Source organism: Leopardus geoffroyi, chromosome A1 (genome assembly GCF_018350155.1).
Source record: "Leopardus geoffroyi isolate Oge1 chromosome A1, O.geoffroyi_Oge1_pat1.0, whole genome shotgun sequence".
Classification (NCBI taxonomy): Eukaryota; Metazoa; Chordata; class Mammalia; order Carnivora; family Felidae; genus Leopardus; species Leopardus geoffroyi.
This window is the reverse complement of record NC_059326.1, coordinates 175,621,496-175,647,180: the sequence shown is the minus strand read 5'-3', so window position 1 is coordinate 175,647,180 and position 25,685 is coordinate 175,621,496. Positions and strand designations below refer to the sequence as shown.

The 25,685-nt window shown below is 41.8% G+C and overlaps 1 protein-coding gene and 1 long non-coding RNA gene across 3 annotated transcripts; one reads left to right on the top strand and one right to left on the bottom strand.

Moving 5' to 3' along the window:
* Positions 1–1,404: 1,404 nt before the first annotated feature.
* Positions 1,405–10,113, bottom strand: LOC123610428. The gene is made up of 4 exons (XR_006718123.1): positions 9,900–10,113; positions 4,052–4,245; positions 2,631–2,824; positions 1,405–1,554 (listed from the first exon to the last, which is right to left on the bottom strand). It is a non-coding gene; the product is annotated as an uncharacterized LOC123610428 (long non-coding RNA).
* A 157-nt stretch (positions 10,114–10,270) lies between these two features.
* CA1H5orf47 (chromosome A1 C5orf47 homolog) lies at positions 10,271–25,272 on the top strand. Of its 2 annotated transcripts, XR_006718122.1 has the most exons (5): positions 10,271–10,614; positions 18,927–19,012; positions 20,247–20,395; positions 22,199–22,237; positions 24,862–25,272. XR_006718122.1 is itself a non-coding variant. In XM_045501013.1 (4 exons), the coding sequence occupies exons 1-3, from the start codon at positions 10,338–10,340 to the stop codon at positions 20,370–20,372; spliced, it is 489 nt and encodes a 162-aa protein (XP_045356969.1). In that variant the 5' UTR covers positions 10,271–10,337; the 3' UTR covers positions 20,373–20,395; positions 24,862–25,272. The 2 variants fall into 2 exon arrangements, 1 of the variants encoding a protein (XP_045356969.1); XM_045501013.1 differs by lacking the exon at positions 22,199–22,237.
* The last annotated feature ends 413 nt before the right edge of the window (positions 25,273–25,685 follow it).

Sequence of the window (25,685 nt, the reverse complement as noted above, 5' to 3'; positions counted from 1 at the left end):
ATAGAGATCGGAATGCCAGATAAAGGTAGCTCCGAGCCCTGCAGTGCTAATGGGCACCAAGTTCAGTTAGGGATATTGTTCAAACGCAGGCTCTGATTCAGCACTCCTGGGGGACTGAAACTCTTGTCTTTCTAACAAGCTCTCAGAACTGCTTCTCTGAACTGCTGCATCGCAGACCATGCGGAGAAGCAAGAACTTTGGCCTCGTGAAAACCTTGAAAATTTTTTTAAGTTTATTTATTTTGAGAGAGAGAGAGAGGAGAGAACCAGTGGGGGAGGGGCAGAGAGAGAAGAGGACAGAGGATCCCAAGCGGGCTCCGCCCTGACAGCAGAGAGCCCCGTGCGGGGCTCGAACTCACAAACTGTGTGATCATGACCTGCGCTGAAGTCAGACGCCTAACCGACTTAGTTACCCAGGTGCCCCCAAGCCTTGAATTTTTAAACCTTGGAGTCCCAAGGACAGGGCGAGCTTAGTGGCTGGGAGGGGTGGTGCGCACACCTCCTGAGCTGGAAGCTTCTCAGACCCAGGATCCAGGGGCCAAGAGGGGAGGAGCGTCCTCTGGATACGGAGAGCAGAGCAGCCAGATGGGGTGAAAGGTCGGAATCAGCTTTGTTTTAGACTGTGCCTCCGTCTCACAGAGAGACTTCTACCCAGGAGTTTGCTCATTCATGTATCCCTCATTTCTCCAGCAAATACCTGCTGAGGATATTATGTATCCTGAGGATACTGTGGGGACGAGACAGGCAAAGTCTCTGTCCTCTTGGCGTTTACGTCCTGTAAACAAAGACCTGGATTTGAGACTTCACCTGTGTGTGTAAGAGAGAGAGGTCTGGGTGAGTCATTTCAACTTCTGAGCCCTGGCAAAATGCGATGCCTGTTCCCAACATGGGGAGTTTCCGGGAGATTCTCAGGAGACAGTGCCTTACGAAGATAAAGCATTATTTATTTATTTAAAAAAAAATTTTTTTTTTTTCAACGTTTATTTATTTTTTTTTTTTTGGGACAGAGAGAGACAGAGCATGAACGGGGGAGGGGCAGAGAGAGAGGGAGACACAGAATCGGAAACAGGCTCCAGGCTCTGGGCCATCAGCCCAGAGCCCGACGCGGGGCTCGAACTCACGGACCGCGGACCGCGAGATCGTGACCTGGCTGAAGTCGGACGCTTTACCGACTGCGCCACCCAGGCGCCCCACGAAGATAAAGCATTATTATGCACAGAACCACTCATCCGAATTTTGAACTTGCCCTCTATTAGCCAAAGGTGGAAATCTGCAAAGGAGAATTATATTGAGGGGTTTCCTTGTTCAGTCAATCATTCATCCAAGTGTTTGCACTGTTCTGGGCTCTGGGGATATTGTGGGGGCGAAGTCTCTGTCCTGTAGGCATTACATTCAGAAGCAGAAATCAGATAATCAACAAACACATATATAAACAGGAAAATGTTCTGAGAGTCACGAGGAAAATAAAGCCGGGTAACTTGGTGGAGAGGAGAAGTGGAGCTACTTGAACTGGGAGGTTCGAGAAGGCATCTCTAGGTGAGATTTAAGCCAAGACCTGAATAAGGAGAAAAACAAGCCAAGGTGACATATAAGGGAAAGGTATTCTGGGCAGAGGGAACAGCACATGCAAGAGTCCTGAGGCAAGACCAAGCTTGACATACTTAAGGAAGAGCAGTGTGGCTGGACACAGCAACAAGGGGAAGAAGAGGTCGTGGCATGAGCTCAGAGAGGCCAAAGGGCCAGATAAAGCAGGGCTTTGTTAGCCGGGGTAGAGGCTTTGGGTTTTGTTTTAAATCAGACGTAGAGCTGCTGAAAAGGAGCTGCAGGGCAAGGGTGGGAACTGAACTGGGATTACTCTGGTGATGGCGTGGAGACTAGAGGGGAGCTAGAGTGGGAGCAGAAGAACAATTTAGGAAGGGATGGCAGGGGTGTCTGTGAGTGAGGACGGTGCATGTTGGTAGATGACAGCGGCATGGGCCAGAGTGATGGCAGAACGGAGAGAGGTGGGCACGGGAGGGCTATAGGTTGGAGTGAGGGATACGTGAGAACGACTTGGGTCCATGCTGTGCTAATTTTGGAGGAAACACAATTTACCAAGCAGTACTAATCCCATTCCCTTGGCACGCTTCTGCAAAAGCGAAACCTTCGGGGAACCAGGAGGAAACAAGGCAGTTCTAATCCTACCTAGACACACAGAAGCTTCAAAAGGAGCATATCGCTTACAAAGGGAAATTCTTACCCCGTTCCCCTCCCTGTCCTGGGAGGTCTCATTGAAATCCTTTGCTTGTTTGAAAGGGCAAGAGAGATCCTGCTTTAGCAAGTAACGAGCAGCGCTTAGATGCCTTGGATGGGCTCTAATTCGGATTAAGCATTAGTTTAATTCGGAGGGGTTTTCCGGAAAGAAGATGAGATAGATGAATGACACAGACAATTTAATTAATCTTAGAGATGGGGCTTAAAAACCAGGGGCCAAAGCATGTGTGGGTGCATGTGTATGTGTGAGATGGGTGTTGATTTGGTGGTGTAGGCGGCAGGGGAGGGAGGGAATACTTGATTTCCCTGCCACCGGGTTTAGTGAAGTTTCTCTGCATTCCCCACAGGGCGGGGTCCTCCCATCCATTCAATCCCAACTTAGTGTTGAGCCGCGTCCCATCCTGTGGTTCTCTCATTCACAAAGGGCCAAAAAAGGGAGCGGGTAGACCTTATCTCAGGTGAAACAAAGGCCGCAGAAATCTGCTGACAGGCATAAGAATAGAATTGAACCGTCACACGCCTTTAAACTCCGGTACCATTTTAAACTCAGGTACCATTACCTCGTCCTCTGCCTGTGACACATAAAGGATCCAGTCTTAAAAAGGAACCCCTGTAATTCCTTGGGAAACACATAATTCTAAGTTGTATTTTGAGGGTGAAAGCTTTATTTGTTTAATGTAAGCATTTTAAAATATATCACAATTTCTTCCTGTTAAAAAACCTACCGTCCCCCCTGCTTCCTACCCCCTGACATGGAATTGGCCTGGGCCGCTTTCTTTCTCAAGGAGTCCCTGAGGTTAGCTCTTTGGAAGTTAGGGCTCAGCAGCAAGGACCGGTCCAGGTCCCCCACCCTGTACATTCCCAGGAACGAGGCAGAAGCTGCGGGAAGTACTCGTCAGAGCCAGTGGAGGGTGAAGGAACGGCACTTTAGCACGGATGAGGTGGGAAGGCCCTCATCCGACAGTCGTCAGCGGCCGCCTCCTGGGGGGGGGGGGGCGGGGACCATATGTCCCCAGGCCTACGACTGGCCAAATGAAATTCATGGCTAGGAATATGCATCCCTTGGTTTTTCTTTCAGCTCCTGCAGCTGTCTGATGAGGGGCGACGGAGGAGCAAATATCTCTCTTGTGGGCTGAGATGCCTTCTTAGCCAATTGCCCCTGGTCTTTCTATGCAGCACTACCCCAGCCTGCCCCCTGCGCAGGCAGCCAGGACCACTCGCCCCCACGGGACATATGGGTTGGGAACGCACCTTCTCCAAGTGTTACTTTCGAAAAGCCAAAGGAAAGAGTCGTGGTTTGAATTCAGGCTCCTAACTCCTTGGCAAAAATAAAAACTGAGTGGTTTCTTCTTGAAAGGGGCGATCCTCTTTTATATGGGAGCTGTGACTGCCACCTGGTGGAGGAAGTTAGCTGAGCAACTTCCTTCTCTTTTTGGCCTTTTCTAATGCGTCTAGCCACTCATTTCGTTATTTCTTCATAAATACAACAGGGGAGTGTGGAACGTGTGTGTCAGGCACTGCGTTAAGTGCCTGGGGACAGGCTGTGGGAACAAAAGGGTGAGGGTCCTTGCTTTCATGTAGCAACTGGAGGGCTTGTGAGGTGACAAGTGGCTTGCGGGGTAAGCCGCTCCATTAGAAAGAACCTCGCAGCCCGCGGGAAAGACATTGGGTGAGGAAGGGACTTGGGCACAGATGCTGCTTTGGAGAGAGGGACCCCGGGGGGCTACTCTCAGGAGGGTCCTTTGGGATGAGATCTGAACCCTGAGAAGGTTCTGGCTTTGGGAACTGCTTTCACCCACCTGGCTCTCTTGACATCCTGCTGGTAGTCCCGTCAGAGGCCGTCCCCACCGACTGCCAGTGGAGCACAGAGTGGGCCCAGTGAGGGTGAATACACTGGTGAGGTGTGGAAGCCGGTCTTCTCTGGTCCCTGCCTCTGCCCCATCCCTGTGGTGGCCGGGGGGGGCACTAGTTTGTGTCAGGTCCAGCGTCTCTCCTGCCAAGAAGACCATCAAACACTAGAGAAGCACCAAGAGGACTCTCCACCATAATTCTCCCCCCTCCCCAGATGCTGCCCAGGTTATGAGTGGCAGCCTAGCGTTCAAGGTCACCCAAGGAGGGCCTAGTAAATGCCCCAGGCTTTACATTGGGACATCTGAGGAACTACATTCTAAGGAGCAAGACTGAACAAGATATACACCGACCTTTATAAAGACTCAAGCGAAGCTATAAATCAATTCAAACTCCCCTACCCTACCTGCCTGCCAGAAACGAAAGATAAATATTATCCAGACTCTCAAATAATCTATAGTTTTAATTATACATTATCTGGCATGCACAAATTCCCCAGAACCCCAGGATTCAAAAATCAAGTAACCAAAAAACAAGAAAGAAAAAAAGTGGTTGCACGGATCCTAATGGGATGGGAAACCACTCTGATCAATACGTTCTAGAAAATATTCTGAAGAAATTCAGAGGCAGAAAACTCAGTTTCCATTTCATTCCAGAACTGAAAAACGTAACTGAAATTTAGAACTTGATGGCAGGTTAGTGAATTCGTGGAAAGTGGACTAGTGGACTGGTCTACAGAAAATAACCAGACAGAAGCGACGACGGAAACAAGGACGGAAACCACAGGAAAGAGCAAAAGAAATATACGGAACAGGGTAAAAGAAGACTTAATATGTGTAGCGGAGTCTCAGAAAAAAAGGGAAAGAATGAAGCAGAAGCAACAGCTGGAGAAATAATAGCTTAGAATCTACCAAAGCGGATAAATGATAGCAAATCACACATTCAAGAAGCACTATGAAGTCCAAGCTGGATAGATACAAGAACACCATACTCAGTCGACTATTTCGTGATAAAAGTGCTGAAAAGCAAAGACAAAAAGAGAATCTGAAAAACAGGCAGAGGGGGAAATTGCATCACTTTCTTTTTTTTCAATGTGTAGTTTTGAGAGGCAGAGACAGAGCACAAGCAGGGGAGGGACAGAGAGAGAGGGAGACACAGAATCCGAAGCAGGTTCCAGGCTCTGAGCTGTCACCAAAGAGCCTGACACAGGGCTCGAACTCATGAACCGTGAGATCATGACCTGAGCCGAAGTCGGATTGCTTAACTGACTGAGCCACCCAGGCGCCCTGAAAAATTGCATCACTTTTAAAGGGGCAGTAATCTGACTGACAGTTGACTTCTCAAAAGAAATAGCAATGACAAGACAATAGAATTTCTTCAAAGTGCTGAAAGAATAGCGGGCGAGCTTGAATTTGATATTCAGCAAAAACATTCTTTAAAAGTAGTTACAAAAAAGACTAAGTGAATTCATCACCAGTACAACCACACTAACGTAAAATGTTAAAGTTGTTCTTCAGGTAGAGAGAAAATAATCCCATTTGGAAAAACAGGTATGTGGGAATGAATGAAAACACAACAGAGAAGGTAGATTTATAAAAATTTGGTAAGTCAAAATGAATACTGACTGTATAAAACAATAATAATACTAATGTCTCATGATGTTTAAAATACATTGTAGAATTACCAAAAAAATCTATATGCTGTTTACAACAGACATTATAAGGAAAAAAGGTTGAAAGTAAAATAATGGAGATATACCATGAAACAATAACCACCAGAATATATTCCAAGAAGCATCATTAGAGCTAATACTTCATAAAAATCAAAGGGTCAAATTACCAGAAGATATAACAATTGTAAATGTGTAGGCATCTAACAGCAGTTAAAGACCTACAAAGCAAATACTGACAAAACTAAGAGAAGAAAAAACTCAGAGCTATAGAGGATGATTTTCAGCACACCTCTGTCAGCAACTTATAGAACAGTCTGACCTTATTTAACTGATAGTACAAAACAGATAAAAAGAAATCAACAAGGATACATTAAGAAACCTAGATAAGGGGCTCCTGGGTGGCTCACTCAGTTAAACATCTGACTTCCGCTCAGGTCATGATCTCACAGTTTATGGGTTTGAGCCCTATGTCAGGCTCTGTGCTGACAGCTCGGAGCCAGGAGCTTGCTTCGGATTCTGTGTCTCCCTCTCTCCCTGCTCCTTCCCTGCTTGTGTGTGTGCCTGTGTGCACTGTCTCTCTCTAAAGTAAATAAATATTAAAAAAAAGAAACCTAGATAAGACACTTCATAAATTTGATCGAATTTGCATATATAGAACACTAGCCCCAACAACTGCAGAATACACATACTTTTCAACTGCACACAGGTAGTTCCCAAAAGCAGACCACAGGCTGCATTCTAACACAAGTTTCAGAAAATTTCAAAGGAATGAAATCATTCAGAGTATAGTCACTGACTACAATGGAACTAAGTTAAAAATAAATAACAAAAAGACTGAAAAGCTCTCAAGTGTTTGGAAATGAAACAATATTCTTATAAGCAACCCATATGTCTAAGAAACTACAATTAAAATATTTTGAATGGAATAATGGAAATATGAAATACAAAACTTATGGCATGCAGCTAAAGCTATGCTCAGAGGAAAATGTATTGCTTTATGTGCCTGCATTACAAAAAAAAAAGGCTTAATATCAACGATTTAAGTATCCATCACAGGATGTTATAGAAAGAATTAAAGAACAACAGAGGGAATTGGCAAAGCCAAAAGTTAATTCTTGGAACAGATTAATAAAACTGATGGTCTACTGTTGAGACCAAATCAGAAAAAATAGTGCAAAAATTATCAATATTAGGAATGAAAAGGAGGATCTTGCAATGCTCCTAGAGACATTAAGAAGATAATAAAAGAATATTTGAACATTTTTTGCTACTAAGCTTTAAAATACAGACTGAACAAATCCTAGAACGCAGTTTACTAAATGGACCCAAAAAGAAATAGAAAATCTGAATAATTCTATAACTACTAAAGACCTTCTTACAAAGAAAACTTCATGCCTAGGTGTCTTCATCAATGAATTCTACCAAATACGTAAGAAAGAAGTTTTAAGTCATTCTCTGTCATGAACACAGAAGTGGAAAGTCTAAAGAAAACATTGAAAAATAAAATTTAGAAGTGTATCAATCATATAAAATGATAATATGCCACAAGCAAGTAGGATTTATCCCTGAATAGAGGGTTGGTTTAACATTATCATTCAATCCATGTAATTCATCACATTTACAGACAAAGGGAGTAAAATTATATAACCATCTCAATAGATTATAGTCAAAGTATTGGATAAAATTTAACACCAAACTAAACTGAAAATAGAAGGGAACTTCCTTAATCTGACAAATACCATGATTAAAAAAAAATTTATAGTGACTAGAGTACTTAATTATTATTATACCTAATAATAAAACACTGAAACTTTACTTTGAGGGCAGAAATAAGACAAGGATGTTCACTATCATTTGTATTCACCTTATACTGGAGGTTTTAGCCAAAATGAACTAGATATCCATATAAACAAATAATGATTCTTAAATCTCTATATTATACTATTCCTAAAAATCAATTCCAGGTGGATTGAATATTTAAATTTTTTTTTTCAACGTTTATTTATTTTTGGGACAGAGAGAGACAGAGCATGAACGGGGGAGGGTCAGAGATAGGGAGACACAGAATCAGAAACAGGCTCCAGGCTCTGAGCCATCAGCCCAGAGCCCGACGTGGGGCTCGAACTCACGGACCGCGAGATCGTGACCTGGCTGAAGTCGGACGCTTAACCGACTGCGCCACCCAGGCGCGCCGGATTGAATATTTAAATGTGAAGTGTAAACAATAAAGCTTCTAAAAGATAGCCAAGAACTTCTTGGGATAGACAAAGATCTATTAAATCAAACACAAAAAGTATAATTCTAAAGAAAAACACGGATATACTGGACTAAAGTTAAAAACTTTTATTAAGAGTTTGTAGACAGCATAAAAAGGTGAGTCACAAGGTGAGAAAAAAATTACAATACATATGACTAACAAATAACTAATATACAGAACATATTTTTAAAAAGTCCTCTTAACGACTGAGAACCAGATGAAAATCCCATATAGAAATAGACAAGAGATTTAAACACAAAAGATGATATCCAAATAGCCAAGGAGCTTAACTTCCTAAGTAATCAGGGACATGCAAATTACAAGAAAGCAATATCACACTGTGTTGGTTAATTTCATATGTCCTGTTGGCTAGGCCACAGTACCCCAATATTTGGTCAAACATTATCATAGATGTTTCTGCAAAAGTATTTTTTGATGAAATTAACATTTAGAGGACAGCCGATTATCCTCCATAGTGTGGATGGATCTCATCCAAACAGTTGAAGGCCTTCATAGAAAACTAATGACCTCTCTTGAAGAAGGGAAAATTCTGCCAGCAGTTGGTCCTCAGACCTGAACTATAGCATCAACTTTCCCCTGGGTCTCCAGGTTGCTGGCCATTCCTGAAGATTTTGGATTTGCCAGCCTACATTCTTATGTAACCCAATTCCTTAAAACCTTTCTCTCTCTGTCCCTCCACACACATATACACTCACATCATTATTGGTTCTGTTTCTCTGGAAAGCCCTAATACACATACCCATCAGAATGGCTAAAATGAAAAACACTGACAATGCAACATGAACATGTGGAGCAACTGGAATTCTCATGCTTTGCTGGTGAAAGTGAAAATCTGTACAACCATTTAAATACCTGTTTGTCAGTAGTTACTAAAGCTGAACCCTATGAATACCCTAAGCAATAAAGTATACCCCTTGTGATATATGTTCAACAAAAGATATATTTTAATGTTCCTTGCGGCACTATTCATAATGGCCTCAAACTGGAAACAACCAAATGTTCACCAACAGTGGAACCGATGAATAAATGGTGGTGTAGTCAAATGCTGTACAAACTCGTGCCATACCTTGTATCTCACAAACACAACTTGAGTGAACCTAATTGACGTGGTTTGAATTGGGAAAGAAGGGAAAGGGATTGGGCCTGGGTGAGGACATGAGGTGCTTCTGCATTGCACCATTTCTGAACGTGGGTGACTATTACATGGATATATTTAGTGTGTGAAAAGTCATCCATCTGGATACTGATGATCAGTGCACTTTTCTGCACGTATTTATAATTCAATTAAAAAGATTCATTTTAAGAAAAATATGTCTCTGCCTATTACTTTGGGGGAAGTCACTCATTTTGGAGCTTCAGCTCCTCTGCTATAAAATGCTGCATGGATTTAAAAGGGTAGTCTATGGGAAAACCATTTGTAAAGTATAAATGTAAAGATATTACCATGGGCACTTCATAGGGTATGCACTCAATAAATGTGAAATGTTAAGTCTAAGTCTAAGGGAACTATCTCTATGTGCCAGATGCTTAAAATGCCTTATTTTGATTTAACAACCCAGTCATGCGGAGTTTACATCTGGGGAAACGAAGTTTATAGAGGGAAAGTAGCCTCCAAGTAATCCAGCTGGGGAGCAGCAGAACCACGATGGGCCTCAAGTGGGCATGAGTAAGCCGCCTACCTCAGGCCCTTGGCCCAGCACAACATATGCCATGCCAAGGTCTCACCGGAACCCTGTGGCAGTAAAGGGTGCCGTTTCCCCTCCCCTCTCCCCAGGCCCCCAACTTCATTGACTGACACTCCAGATCGGTCAAGTCCAGGGTCAGCTCATCACTCTGAAACCTTTCTCACCCTCAGCCACGGGAAAGGGAGCCCCGGTGGCCTGCTTCCCTTCCCCCATCCTCTTCTTGGTTCAGCTCATTTCTTCAGAGGGCTGTGCTCCCACGGTCTGCTCCCCACCCCCGAGTGATCTGGTCCCCAAACCTCAACACCACTCTCCAGCGGAGTGGTCCACCATCCCCGCAAAGAAACCCTTCCGGCTCCCCCGCCCTCTAAAGGGTGGTCTCCCGAGTGATCACCGGGCGTCCCTCCTTCCTCACGCACATCCCCTGCCCACGGCCCGCCCCGCGATCCCGCTCCAGCGCTCGCCCCTCACCCCCCGCCCCGCCCCGTGTCCCGCCCCCTTCCCCCCCCGACCCCCCCCCCGTCCGCCGGCGTGCCAGCTCACTGGACGTCGCTCTCCGCGGGTCGCTGAGGAAGCTCCACGGCGGTTGCGCGACCAAGGCGGCGATGGCGGCGGCCGGCAGGGAGCAGGAGCGGGACCTGGCGCGCTTCGTCTACGTGACGCGCTTCGGCTCGCACCGGTGCGGCGGCGTCTTGCAGCTGGGCCGCCGCCGGGCTCGGGGCTGCGGGAGCACCGGGCGCGGGGCCGGTTGCAGCCCCGAGGAGCCGCGGGCGGCGGCCTGGGCCGGCGCGGAGCTGGCCCCCGGCCCCCGGGCTCCCGCGGCCTCCCCACCGGCGCCGGCGTCGAGCGCGCGGAGCGGTCCTCGGGCTGCGGCGCGAGCAGGTGGCGCCTAGGGGGCGGCGGGCGTGCGGGAGCGGGGCGCGCCGCCCGTCGGGGGCCGGTCTGGGAGTCGGCCCCCGCGTCCCCTGGGCCGCCGTCTCAGGGCGGTGGGGCGCCTCAGGCCTCGGCCTTCCGTCAGCGTCCTGTCAGCCCTCCCGCCCCGCCGCGGCCCGCGGCCCGCGGCCTTGGTGCGGGGCGGGGCACTGGGGCCGCCGGCGGCCAGGCTCCGCCTGCCGTCAGTCCTGCTGCCGGCGCGGGGGGGCAGAAAGACGGGTCCCTCGCGTGCCCAGCGTCACGCGTGCGGCGGAGAGGGCGCCCAGGGGCACACGCCGGTCATGTGAGGTCAGCCGGACGGACAGGGAAGGGCACCGGAGGGAGCCGCCGGCGTCCCCCAGAATGAGGGGGGCGTCGGGGTGCTTGTCGGCGTTCCTAGCGCTCGCTGAATTTACAAATCAGCTTGAGCAGAACCGACATCTTTACCCTGTTGAGTCACTTCCTCTCTGAAAACATTTCTTCCATCTGCTTCGGTGTCCTTCGGGAATGTTTTCTATTTGAAACGTTTCCATAGGTTTTGCGTATATCCTCTTAAATTTATTCCAGGTGTTTGGCCTTCTCGTCTGTTCCTCTTCCGTAAAGTCCTCTAAATGCTTGTTGTTTGTATATAGGAAACTTCTTGATCTTTCAAAAATCACCTTTATTTAGGATTGATTTATATACATTTTGAGGCGGTTGACAAGGTTATATTCTTTAGTAACTCACCACCGCAGTTAAGATAGAGAGCAGTTCCTTCTGGAAAAGTCCTGCCTCTCTTTTGAAAAAGGGCTCATCCCTCTACATGTGCTTTTTTTTTTTTTTTTTTGGAAAGTTTATTGAGATATTCACAGTTCATTCAATTCGCCTATTTAAAGTGCACAATTCAGTGCTTTTCAGAGTTGTACGACCATCACCACACTCAATTTTGGAGCATTTTTATTGCCCTCCAAAGAACCCTGTACCTATTAGCACTGTACCCTGTATCCATTGACACTCACTGTTCCCTTTTACTGGCCTCCCCTACCCCTAACCCCAGCCCTAAGCAAGTGCTAAACTTTCTATCTGCATAGATTTGCTTTTTCTGGACATCTCGTATAAATTGTGTCATACAGTATAGGAGCTTTCCTGATTGTCTTCTTTCACTTAGCCTGTTGGTGTGTTAATTTTAGGTCCTAGCACTTCACTGCATTCTTTTATTATTAGAATAAGTTTTGTCACTGTTCAGGTATACTATGGTATTATTTGTAAGTAGAGATCATTTCACTTCTTTTTTACCCATTCTTATGCCTGCCATGTATCAAAATATTGCCTGTTTTTATCTTACTGCACGCGTAATACTGCATACATCAGCTAATACGTCGAGTACAATGTTGAATAGTAGTGGAGATTGTGGGGTATCCTTGCCTTATTCCTGACCTTAGGGGAAATGTCTCTAGTGTTGCCCATTATATAAGGTACTGGCTTGAGGACCAAGGCATTTATATTTAAAATATTAAAAAGTATTCTTCAACTTTTATTTTTTCAGTGTTTTTATCATAAATGGGTGTTGAATTTTTGTCAAAGGCTTTCTCAGATCTATGGAGATAAATATATTTTATCCTTAGATTTATTAGTATGGCATATAATATAAATGGATTTCCTAGTATTGAACCAACCTTGCATTCCTAAAATAAAGCCTACTTGGTTATGATGTGTCATTCTCTTAAAGTAGTGTTGGACTCTGCTAAGAATATGTTTAGGTTTTGGCATTGGTATTTGTGACAGATAGGGATCTGTGGTTTTTCTTTCTTTGTACGTTTTCATCTGGTTTAGGTATCAGAGTTATACTTACTTCATAAAAGGAATGAAAATAAACTTTTCCTGCTTTTCTATGCTCTGGAATAATTTATAGAACAGTGGGACTACCTGGTGTTTGAAGGTTTGGTAGAGTTCTTCTGTGAAACCATCTGGGTCTAGTGCTTTTTGTGGGATAATTCCTTAACTTTCTTTATACCTTGTATGGATATTGCTCTCTTCAAGCTTTCTAAGTCTAACGGTAATCTGTATTTCCCTAGGAAATTATCTATTTCATCGTTTCCAAATCTGTTTGCATAGAGGTGCGCAAGTGGTATTTTATGATTTTTAAAAAATTTCCTGGGGCACCTGGGTGGCTCAGTCGGTTAAGCGTCCAACTTCGGCTCAGGTCATGATCTCGCGGTTCATGAGTTTGAGCCCCACATTGGGCTCTGTGCTGACAGCTCAGAGCCTGGAGCTTGTTTCAAATTCTGTGTGTGTGTCTCTCTCTCTGACCCTTCCACGTTCATGCTCTGTCTCTCTCTGTCTCAAAAATAAATAAATGTTAAAAAAAATTAAAAAAAATTTCTTGTGTTTCAGTGCTTATTTCCAAATTGTCATTTTTTTTTCTGTATGTATGTGCTTTCTCCCTTTTTCTTGAGCAAGTTAGCCAGTGTCTTGTCCATTTTGTTAATTAAAAAAAAAACCAGGATTTTGATTTATTAATGAGACATCTTGTTTTTCTGGTCTCTTCCTCGTTAAAAAATGAAGATAGATAATAAAGATGAAACGCACTTTCTTTTGGTTTACTGTGTTCTTTTTATACTTATTTTCAGCAGGACTTTTCATTCATTTATTTTTATTCTTTTTATTGATAAAAATATTTAGTGGAATGAATTTTCCTTTAACCACTATTTTAAATCCCATAGATTCTAATACGTAGTATTTTCAGTGTCACTATTTTTTTTTTTTTCATTCTGTAATTTCAGTTTGTATTACCCTTCTCACTGTGGAGTTAAAGTTTAAAAAATTTTTAATTTTCAGGACTTTTCTGTTTTGTTTCTGTTAGTAAACTCTAGTTTTATTGCACTGTAGTCAGAGTGCTTGTAAGGTCTCCACTTTATGGGTACTACCGATGTTTTCTTTGTCACCTAATTGATGATCCTTCCTTTTTGTTCTTTTTCTCCCCCAGAAGCCATGCAATTGAAAGACTGTCCCTTTAAATCATGCTTGCCCTTTTAAATTGAGTCAGGCCCATTAAATGGCATGTTTAGTACTTTATGTGGTGTCTGGGCCTTTAAATTGACCATTGAACTCCCTTCCCTGTAATTTGTGCTATGATCCATAGGGTTTTGTCTTAGTGGTTTCAGATTTAGGGTGGATTCAATCTTTCTGTTGCTCCAGCTCTCCTGCAGGCACTTTTTCTAGTGTCCTTCCTTTGGCTTCCCTGTTGGCTGCAAAGCCCTGCTTGGGGTGAGGGGGGAGCACATGGGATCATAGCTCTGCGATTCAATGATTTTTCTTATTTTACTTCCAATTATTTTGCAGTTTCAGTGTTCTGTGTCTTCAAGTAATGCTGAGGGCGTGGTTTCATGTAGAATTTTCAAAAGGTGAAGTTGTTTGGGGTGAAATTTTGGGAAGTCAGTTACCACGCCTTCCCCATTGTCTTCATTGACTCTGAAATCCTAAACTGAAAGGTTTTGAACAAGAGAAGTGATAAGGTTGGATTAATTTAGGCCATGCTATCTATATAAGGGAGATTGAATTGGAGGTAGGCAAGACTGAAGCCCAAATTGAATAATCTATATTCTGTATATTCTCTAATCTATATTCTCTAATCTATATTTGTTTGGTATCCTTCCAGATTAAATTTGCTTTGATAATTTAGATGTATAAAAGGGTACTCTGTATAATTTGATTGACTCCTGAGAATGAGCTGTGGTGGGAAGCCTTCAGAGATACCTAAGCAGGGTCATTATTTTGGACTTCAAGCCCGTCTGATGGCCTCATTGTTAAAAGGCACTCAGGTTTTTGTTTTTGGGTGTTTTTTTTCCTGGCCCCTCTGCTGGGGATTAAAAAATCCAGGGGTAGTATAAAACATTTTAGCCCTGGGTTTCCAGCTTCTTTGAATAATAGAAACAAATGAAAGTCCTGTTCTAAGAAGAGGAAAGAGTACGGTGGTGGTGGTGGTGGGGAGCTCTACAGCTTTGGCAGGAAGCCAGGACAAATACAATGGATTCAATAGAAAGCCTGTATTGCTTAAGGGCCACAAATGTCGAGGATAAATAATAGTCCATCAGCAAGGTAGTGGATTGGAAGTGAAGAACACTGAAAGCAGGTGAAGAAGCTGGTGGGGAGAAGGGAGGGGATACATGAATTCGTGCTGGAGATCCCCACCTATGTCGGTTAGAAGTAACTGGGTAGGCAGGATTATGAAAGCAGCGTTGCGCTGTTGTAACTTTACCCCGTGCAGACCTAAGGAGTCCGTCTTTCCTCTAGTTGGCTTCTCTTTTGGGATTTTTGCTGCTCCTTTGTGGCAGGGGTGACAGGATCAGATCTGGAAGAAGGAGAACTACGATGGGGTTGGCTGGGAGACACTGGAGTCTACAGCCCTGGTAGGGGGCACAGTGGTCCAGTACAAAGATGAAAGGCTTGACCTAAGGCAGAGCAATGGAGCTGGCACACAGGACCAATGACTGACGGAAAGATGGAGAAGGAAGGGTTCATGCCAACTCTGAAGTTTCTGTGCTAGGCAGCTGGGCAGAGGATGGGGCCCTTAACTTCAGAGCCCCCCCCCCCCCCCCCCCCCCGCTGTGCTTGGTTGGGCGACCAGGAATAGAGTTAAGGGAGAGAGGTCCTGGCATAGATTTATATTTAAACCAAGCCAGAAAGTGCTTAAGTTTTACTCAGTTTTGGGTGGATTTAATATTAATATTACAGGGACATTTATTAAATGCTTATGCCTAGCTCTTCTTGGGGAACCAGGTGAATTATTTGTTCAACAACATGAACGTGTCCCCCACTGTGGACACTAGATTAGGTGCTCGTGACATAGATGAATCAGACAAATATTCCGCTCATAAGGAACTTCTTTTTTTTTTTTTTTTTTTATTTAAAAAAATTTTTTTTTCAACGTTTATTTATTTTTGGGACAGAGAGAGACAGAGCATGAACGGGGGAGGGGCAGAGAGAGAGGGAGACACAGAATCGGAAACAGGCTCCAGGCTCTGAGCCATCAGCCCAGAGCCCAACGCGGAGCTCGAACTCACGGACCGCGAGATCGTGACCTGGCTGAAGTCGTACGCTTAACCGACTGCGCCACCCAGGCGCCCCAGGAACTTCTAAATGAATAATGGGAATATAAGCTAGTAGACATGAATGCTGTAAGATGGACCCCATCAAAAGGCTTTGATAGTTTAGGGAAAGGAGAGGCATAAAGGTAGGAAATCAAGGGACATGAATGGAGAAATTCCTAGCGGGATGGTAGAAATTATCAAGGGTATTGGCTTTGAAGTCAGAAAGACATAATCTTGGCTCTGTCATTTATTAGCAGTGCGATATTGGCCAAGTTAGTTAACCACTCTGATCCTCAGTTTCCTTATATGTAAAATGGGGATAATACTTCCTACCTTAATAAGTCACTATAACGACTAAATGCAGTATGTAATGTATGCATAGGGCCCAGCCCAGTGTTTGATATGGAATAAATGACCAGTGAATGTTGGCATACTGAACAGAGATGGCTTGAAGGGAAGGGGGTGGTTATTCCAGTGAGTGGTATATAGTGAGAATGGACTAAATATTTGTAGAATGAATGAAAAGCAAGTTTTGGACCATATTGTGGAATGCCTTGGAGACAATCATTTTATAGTCACTGAAGATTTTTGAATGGTGGAGTGAAGCTATCAGAGACAGTTACACTTCTGGAAGATAAGCAAATTTATCTTTGGCTGTTTGTAAGATGCAGTGGAGTTTAGAAATCCAGGGACAGGCAAATCAGGAAACTCTTCTAACATTTCAGGCAAGACTGATAAGTTAGTTCTCACAGAACTTGGGAGATATATTCATAATTGATATATCACAGGGGATGACAAATACTATTGTGGAGGTACAAGTAAATGCTTTCGGAGTGGTGAGTAATTTGAGGATGAGAGAATTAGGGAAGACTTCACGGTGGCAGAAACTCCACGAGAGTCCCACATGTTGCCGAGCTAGGAAGGAATTCTATGTGGGAAAAATGTGTGAGCATAACCCTGGGAATGGATCCATGAGGGAGAGTGATGAGGGAAGAACTAGAAGCATGTTTTGAGTGGATAGAAACTGTGCAGAAAGAAGGCTAGAGGAAGCTTGGAAACACGAGTTGGGACAAAGCCTTTGGTATGTACTGGAGCTACCTTCAGTGAAGTATGCAAAACAGAAGAAATGATTTCATCCTTTCTCTTTTTCGCATCCCCTATACTCCTTGACACGTTTTAGATCCCTGATAATTACAGGCCGACTTGATGGCTCCTATCCTGACCCCGGGGAGTAATGTGTAGGTTAGGAAAGGCTTACAAATGGAAAACATTTGGAATGATGCAACTATAGTATTCCAAAGGCTTAGGCATTTAGGGGAGAAGGGTCCATATGGGTAAATGAAGAACAGAGATTTCCCAGACTTGAGTTCTTTTCCTATGCCCTATCTGCATTTCATCTGTACTATCATTTGCTTAATATATTTACTTAATATGTGCATTTTCCCCTCTCGACTAAATTTTCTTTTTAGAACACGTTACATCATTACCTCAGTGGCAAGCCTGTACCACTTGCCATAAATAGAAATTAATTAAAAGCAATCTAATAAAGGAACAACAATATTATTAAATTCTAGCCAAATAGCTTGTCTAATAAAGGTGGTCTGTGGTCATAAAGAGAGAGGAGCAAGTCTCAGGGAAGTCTTAATGACATACTACTTCCAAACTTTCTCCTTGATGTAATCAGAATGAAAAAGAATGGGAGAGAATGAGTTTCTCACTGTGTGAGTCAATGTTCTTTAGTGCTGTGTGTGTGCCCCACACGGAATTCGTGGTGTGCTTCTAAGAAATTGGGCAATGCCATTTTAGAACATACTCTAATTCGCTAACAAATGGAATGCTTACTGCATTTCTAATGTGTATGGTATTAGATATTGGATCTCTAATAAAGAATAAAACAACATGGTCAACGTTATGATTACTGAGCATATAGGGTGCTTTGTGAAATCAGAGAAGGTTCCTGGAAAGCTAAATATTGAATGAGTGGAAGAAAGCCAGGTATAGAGTGGTGATGGCAGGGTAGGAATAAGGTGGGTAAGTGTTCGGGTAGGGGAATATAAAGGCTTTCAGGGAACACATGCTTAGTGTTTTATGATTTTGTCTTTGGACACATAAGCCCTTGGGTTTTCTTCTCACAGTTAATATTTGGGAAGGCAGCATGGTCTGGTGAGTAGAGAGAGGAAGCTTATTCATTCCTGACAAACCTTTATTAGTACCTACTGTGTGTCTGGTAGTGTGGCTAGAAAGATGACTAAGACCCACATAGTTATTACCCTCTGGGAGGTCACAGCCTAGTGGAGGAAACACATTATAAACATGTGATATAAAAGTGTGCTAAGGGGGCGCCTGGATGGCTCAGTCGGTTAAGCGTCCGACTTTGGCTCAGGTCATGATCTCACGGTCCGTGGGTTCGAGCCCCAAATTGGGCTCTGTGCTGACAGCTCAGAGCCTGGAGCCTGCTTCACATTCTGTGTCTCCCTCTCTCTCTGCCCCTCCCCTGCTCATACTCTGTCTCTGTCTCCAAAATAAATAAAAAAACATTAAAAAAAATTAAAAAAATAATAAAATATAAGTGTGCTAAGTACTCTGACCTAAGCATTCCTAGAGCCAGTGCTGTTCAGGAGACTGTAGAGAGGAGGTGACGGTGTGAGCTGAGTCTTGAAGAGCAGGGAGAAATTTGCCTGGCAGGTGTGTGTGTGTGTGTGTGTGTGTGTGTACACATGCATGCACACAGAGTGTTTTAGCCAGATAGAACAGCATGTGCAAAGGCTAGGAAGGATAAGAGCAAAACATTTGAAGAACCACAGGCATTTTGAATAGTTGAAAGCATAATGTGTGTCTGGAGTTGAACGGAGAAGAAAGGAGAGTTTGGAGATGGATTGGGTTAAGATGTGGCCTCTGGTATTTGTTTATTCTATTGCTGATTTTTTTGGGACTCACCTTTCAAATCAAAAAAGAAAGGAGATTTCTAAGGGATTTCTAGACATTTCTAAGGGAGTTTGTCTCTAGTTTTCTTGGTTTTCTCCCCCAGCATAATATTAGCTACTTGGTAAACTGGTAGCATCTTGTGATCAGAAATACACCAACGAGTGTAAAAATCCCCAAAGAGAGCTCAGGAGATATTTATAATTGTCTTTGTTCTCAGGATAGTGAATCCTTTAAAATAAGCGCTGGCCTTGATATTTTACCTTTCACTCTCTCTTTTTTTAAAATTAGGTTTAACCCAGAAGAATTTAGCTAAACAGTATGATTTCCCTATACCTTTGAATGAAGCTTCGAAAGTAATGAAGAAAAAGAAAAAGGTATATTATTATAAAGGAGAATGAGCAATATTTGAATTTTAGATTAACTTCTCTAAATACAAATGTGTGAAGATATTCAACAGTAAAAACAGTTCCATCTTTTGAAAATTTAATTTACTGAAATGAGAAAATAGAATTAATTTAGCAGAAATAGAACTGGGTTTGGAAATATTTATTAACTATAGAGAACAGTCCTTCCAGTGTTTGAAGATATGAACACATTTTAATCAAAACATAATGGGAGATTTTTCAAAGCATAAAAATATATGTTCCACAGAATATAACAAACTCTGACAGGTAGTGTAATATAAGGAGAAAATCATGGATTTCACAGAAAAGAATAATGTATCTGTATTAATGACATATTGCTCTTTTAAAGACAAGGGACATACATTTACTTTCTAGAAGGAAAGCTAACGAGGATGAACCTTTACTGCTGAACCATTTTCACCTCTGGTTGTCCAAATGTCATGGCAACTTGAGTGTTTTAAACATAGTCGAGATCAGTAGCTCTACGAATCTTTGTTTTCCACCATGTATCTTAAGCACTTCAGCTTAAAGAAATCGTTAGTTGATAATGACACGTCAAATTGTATTGTTTCTGAGCTTTGAGTTTATATGAGTTATAATCCAAGTATAGTGTAAAACAGCATTCAAGGTGACTAACCCCAAATGTAATTTGAGTGTGCACCTGATCTTCCCACTATACTAAGAAATATTTCTTCCAAGAATCAGTTCCTCTTGGGTGAAGAGAAAAGAGCAATAGCCAATACTTACTTGTAACTACAATATGCCAGACATTGGGGTACGTTGCTTTACGTATATTTTTCATTAATCCTAATAATCCAGTGTATGAAGCTATTACTAGATGCGATGTAAAACACTTGCCCATTAAAAATCGAGTAATTTCCCAGTGGAATAGAAATTCAGTATTTTCATAACTGTTGAAAACAAAATTGAATGTGTTAGAACCATTTGATAGGACCTTATAGGCATTGCCTTCATCCAGGGTAGCTCATTTAAATAGTACAGAGAGGAAATGCTAGGAAATTAGCAGAAGAGATCACTGATCATGGGAAAACCGTCACATTTAAGTTTTAGGTCTGTAAGTGCTAGAATTGCCTTAGCGTGATTTCAGTTGAGGTACAACACAGTTCAGTCACTACCAGTTGCCTCTGTCAAAATGTATTTCCACCTTTCTGCTCGGTGTTCCTTAACTGTTTATATTTTTAAGGTTCGCGTATGGAATAAAGTATACAAAGTCATTTCTAGAATGCTTGAAGAAAATGAAAAATACAGACTCAGGCTGAAATACCAACAACTATCCAGTGAAAGCAAGTTAACACAGTTGATTGTATGAAAGAAGGCTGGCTTTCCTAACAGGTTAGTCACCCTTGGGTCACATTAGTCTAGTAGTTTTCCTAATTGTCACATGCGGTGTGCAGAACTGTAGAAATGAGGCTACAACTATTCATCGTAATTAAAAAGCACAATGTTAAAGCACTGAGTTATAGACTAGACCGCCGATGTAGGTGTGAGTAGAGAAGAGCAGAAGGTAAATGTTGATGAGAATTTACTGAGCGAAAGGACCACACTTGCCTGTGATTTAATCGCAGCTTTAAAAAAATTTTTTTTAACGTTTATTTATTTTTGAGACAGAGAGAGACAGAGCATGAACGGGGGAGGGGCAGAGAGAGAGGGAGACACAGAATCGGAAACAGGCTCCAGGCTTGGAGCCATCAGCCCAGAGCCCAACGCGGGGCTCGAACTCACGGACCATGAGATCGTGACCTGAGCTGAAGTCGGAGGCTTAACCGACTGAGCCACCCAGGCGCCCCTAATGGCAGCTTTTTAGTAGAGATTACAAAACTCATCCATATTGACGAAGACAAACATTTTAACTGCAATATAAAATTACACATTCTGTGTCACTTCTTATAGTCACTTCCTTTCCATGGATGCTGCAGTATAATTTAATGCTTTTGACAAAACTGCTCTTGAATTATGGCCTTGATGTCATTATTTCATTCCTGGGAAACAACTCATAAATTAAACTATGTTCTAAAGCTCCATCAATAAGGAGGCAAACCATAAGAGACTCTTAAAAACTGAGAATAAACTGAGGGTTGATGGGGGGTGGGAGGGAAAGGAGGGTGGGTGACGGGTATTGAGGAGGGCACCTGTTGGGATGAGCGCTGGGTGTTGTATGGAAACCAATTTGACAATAAATTTCATATTAAAAAAATAATGAGTTGATATTGTGGCCAGAGAAAAATTAGATGTGATCTAGTATATTTATTAAAATCATTGGAAATTCTGGATTCTCAAACAATTAAGTTGGATAAAATTTATGTAACTGATAATGCCACATCAATTGATAAATCATAATAGTTGTTTCCTTTCCTTCACATGCCTGTCCTAATACACATGTTACCATGCTGAATGCTTCTGTAGGCTCTTACTACAGTCACTCGATGGCAACTTCTATTTTGACAGTCAGTAAATCTGCAGAATTTAATTTTGTGAAGAATATTTTCATAAGATAATAATTAGGACAGAATGCCATTTTGTAAGCAATGTTACACTGGAAACTCATGACTGTTAGTGTAATATTGCGTCAATAATAGCATAAGTTGTTTGCTATAGTGGCATATAAACAATGTTCAGATTAGTGATACTCGGTTTTATTTGTTCAATTAAGGAGAAGAATGAGGCAGATGGGGGGATTAGGAAGAAAAAGTAGTCCGCGATTTATTGGGAGAAAAAGATGTTTGAGTAGGCAGAACAATGTGCAAGAAACCTGGACATTGTTCCAAATGTTAAATCCAGATCCAGTTACTTTAATAAACATATTAGATTACATCTAATTTTGCTCTGGCCATAACCTTGATCTTGTCAGTCTCTTGTGCCTCAGTAGGAGGGCTTCTACTAAACATCAAGTAATCTTGTAAGAATTATTTAGTAATTTAAAATAATATGCTATGCTTTTCCAGAAATAGCCTGTTATAAACAAGTATCCTTGTAGTTCATTATTTTGTATTATAATTTTAAACCAGATTACAAAAACTAATAGAAATACATTTAGAAATGTATTATGACTCTTATTTCCTAATATGTATTTATTAATGGGAAAACCAGGACTAGAGGCCAAGTTGAATTTTCCCATATATTTTATGTTGTTCGTAGACTCAGATTACACAAGATGAATCTTCTTATCATCTTCTGGTAAGAATTCATTTATATGATAATTATAAAGTATAGACTTTGTTTCCTCCCCTTTTATATCTTCACTTCTCCAACTTTTAGTGTATACCCATTGCTAATGCCAGCCTGTTTCCTTCCTTAAACCCAGTAAGGCCTCATTAAATATTTGTTGAAATTTAACAAGCTTCATTTGGGCCCTGTCTTAACAGTGCTATTGTAACTACTCTTTCCATGGTCCACGGTTTTCGGTTTTTTTGTGTGTTTCTGTTTGTTAATATCTCTTAGTTCTATTTTCTCTTTGAACTTTTCACATTTAATATTATCTCACTGCTACTTTCAGTCTTTCTTTTTTAGTGTCCTGGGAGCTATGACATGGTTCACTTTCTGCCTTTCTGACTGTATTTTCTGTGTATTTTTTAATTTGTCCCTTCTGTTACCACTTGATATCCAACGCTACCCTAGGAGTAGTTGTTGGGTCGACTCTCTCTTTACATGTTTATTCTGAAATAATTTACCCATTTTATAGCTTCAATTACTCTTTCTTGATGTATGACCCCTAAATCTCTCTTCTGCCTTTGACCTCTGAATTTCTTCAGGCTATTCTACAGTTATTTTAAAATATTACATGTTTTAAATTGAACACATCATCTCTCCTCCATTTATTTCAGTTGTGTCTTGATTTGCTAATTACCTGGGCTCATTAAATTTCTAGGGAGAGATGACACCAATTTAGTGGGGTTTGGAAAGTACTAGAAAAGTAAGATGGGTGTTGGAAAAAAGAAATCAGACTTTTGAACATGGGAAGGTGGGGGAGGGAAATATATTTTAGACATGGCCGTGAGCAAGTTCATGGAGTCCAAGAAAATGTCCAGGAATATGTAGTTTGATCAAAGCTCGTTTATGGAGTCCTTGTGAGGGAAGGTATAAAAGTCCACTGAGACTGTATTTCAAAGGGTCCTATGTGAGCACTGGACCAAGGATTTGTACTCAGTTAAGTAGACAGTAAAGCAACAGGAAACATTTTCTTAACCCTTTATTCTAAATGATTTCAAAAGTACAGGAAGTTTGCAAGAAAAATTCAAAGAACTCCAGCATAACCTTTACCTAACTTCACTGATTTTTAACATTTTGTCACATTTGCAGGTTCATTCGTAGGCACTTTCTCTCTTTGTCTGTGTGTATGTATGTGTGTTTAAAATATTACCCCTTGGGGTACCTGGCTTAGTTGGTTAAGTGTCTGACTCTTGATTTTGGCTCAGGTCGCGATCTCATGGTTCGTGGAATCGAGCCCCATGTTGGGCTCTGCACTGATAGCATGAAGCCTGCTAGGGATTCTCTCTCAGCCTCTCTCTCTCTCTCTCTCTCTCTCTCTCTCTCTCTCTCTGCCCCGCCCCTGCTCATGCTCTTTCTCTCTCTCTCAAAATAAATAAACATTAAAAAAAATAAATAAAATATTACCCCTTAATACTTTAGTGTGTATATCCTAAGAACAAAGGTATCTTTCATAAAGCCACCCAACAATGATCAAATTCAGGAAATTTATGTTTCCTTTTGTAATTAATAAGTATTTTGTGGAAACTTAATAAAAGACTATGCAAATACCTCAAACATCACCAGTATAGAACATTTTAGAGCAATGGATTGATCAGATCTGCATTTACATCAGATCTGATGTTACTAATGTGGAAAGGTTTGGAATGGAGGCAAGATAGGAAATGAAAATCCAAGGATTCTAACAGCAGTCCAAGTGAGTGAAATGCACTTAAATGGGAGTGGCAGAGTTTGTGGAGAGGAGACAAAGGATTGGCCATAGGGGATAAGAGAGATCATCTTGAGTTCTGAGAATGAGGAGATAAGAAAGAAGGAAGTCAAGAGATAGAACCGATTTTGTGAAGCTACTGAGTTTCATTTTGGCCTGTTGAATTTTAGGTGATAGTGAGGTGTTCAGGTAGAAATTCCAAGCGAGCAGCTTGAAGTTTCATACTGGGCTAGTGTGCAGTCTATGGTGCGTGAAGGTCGTAGGTAGTTCTGGCAGTGGATGTGCATGAAAACCTCAGTTTGAGGATGGGAGGAGAGGAGAGGAGGAGAACAGAATGTCGGTGATGTCTAGGATGAAGAGCAATTCTGAGTTTCAAAGAGTGATTCTGGGTGCTTAATCAGGAGTAATGAGAAGTGATGGTGGGGTGGAGGGGGATACGGATGAAGCTTGCAGGAGACCAGGGGCTTGGCAGTCCAAAGGAGGGCAATGGCCTTGTTCAGTGAGAATGTAGGGGTACAAAAAGTAGGAGTGTAGAAATAAATCAGCTAGGAACAATGTCAGAGTTCCTAGAAGTAAGACACAAGTGCCAAATGATGACATTGCCCAAGCAGTACCCTGGCTTGTGAGTGCCTTGAAGTGGCCTGGAGATTAAGGCCTTTGTGACACAGTTTTTGTGACACAGTTTCTGTAAATGGGGCTGTTGAAGTCGTCAGTATTATTGGCCGGTGCTGGAATGGAGAAGAAAAATCTGGAAGTAAAAGTTACCAAAACAGTGAATACAGAGAATGGCTAACTGTTGCTTTGCAATGTTAGAAAAGTTAAAATATTTTAGTGTCTAGTAACCGTTTTATAGTAACAAGAATCACTTTTGTCATCTTTTATTTAGGATTAACCTATCTTTGGATCCGTTTACCAAAGAAGATTGTGAAGAGTTTAAAGATGGAACTTTAAATTGAATCATAATTATATGTTAATTTTGGTGTGTTTTGTTGGTATTGGGACTTTAATATTTAAATAGAAAAACTACTTTCTTTATAAATTAATAGTATTTCTTTACAAATTAAATATGGTTGTATGCACACAAGTGTTACGCAAGTGTTTTTCAAGTGTGAATTAGTACTTATTCTGTATTCTTTTAAATTAATCTTATACATAAAATTTAAATTGGCATAGCAATACAATTGCAGGCATTTATATTTACCAATGTTTCCCTTTAATGAATGTGTCTGCAAACCACCACTTTATTCATCCCTCATTATGATATAACTGCTTTAAATTAAACTTTGATTCATTTAAATTGTTTCTGGCTTTCTTTTTCTAAATTTCCCAATTGTCTTATGATAAAAACCTACAATTTACATAGTGACAATTATTTTCGGTGTTAAAACTAATGGTTATTTAAGCCATCTTTTCATCCTAAGGAAAGTTAGAAAATTTATGCAAATTCTAAATTGTAATATGGAGTATTTTAGGATAATTTTGGGGCAAAGATCAAAGGAAACATTCTTCTCCTTTTCAGGCCCCTAACTAATAGATACATTATTTTTTTTTCAGTCAATAAATGAGAGATTTAGAATTCTGAAAATAATTTAGAAATGTTTCTCCGTGAAGAACCATTATTTTCTACTCAGTATTAAGTAGTAATCAGCTGTTATGTAGATCATTTTATCTGCTTTTTGTTGATGCAGTCTCTTTCCCTGCATTGTTTTA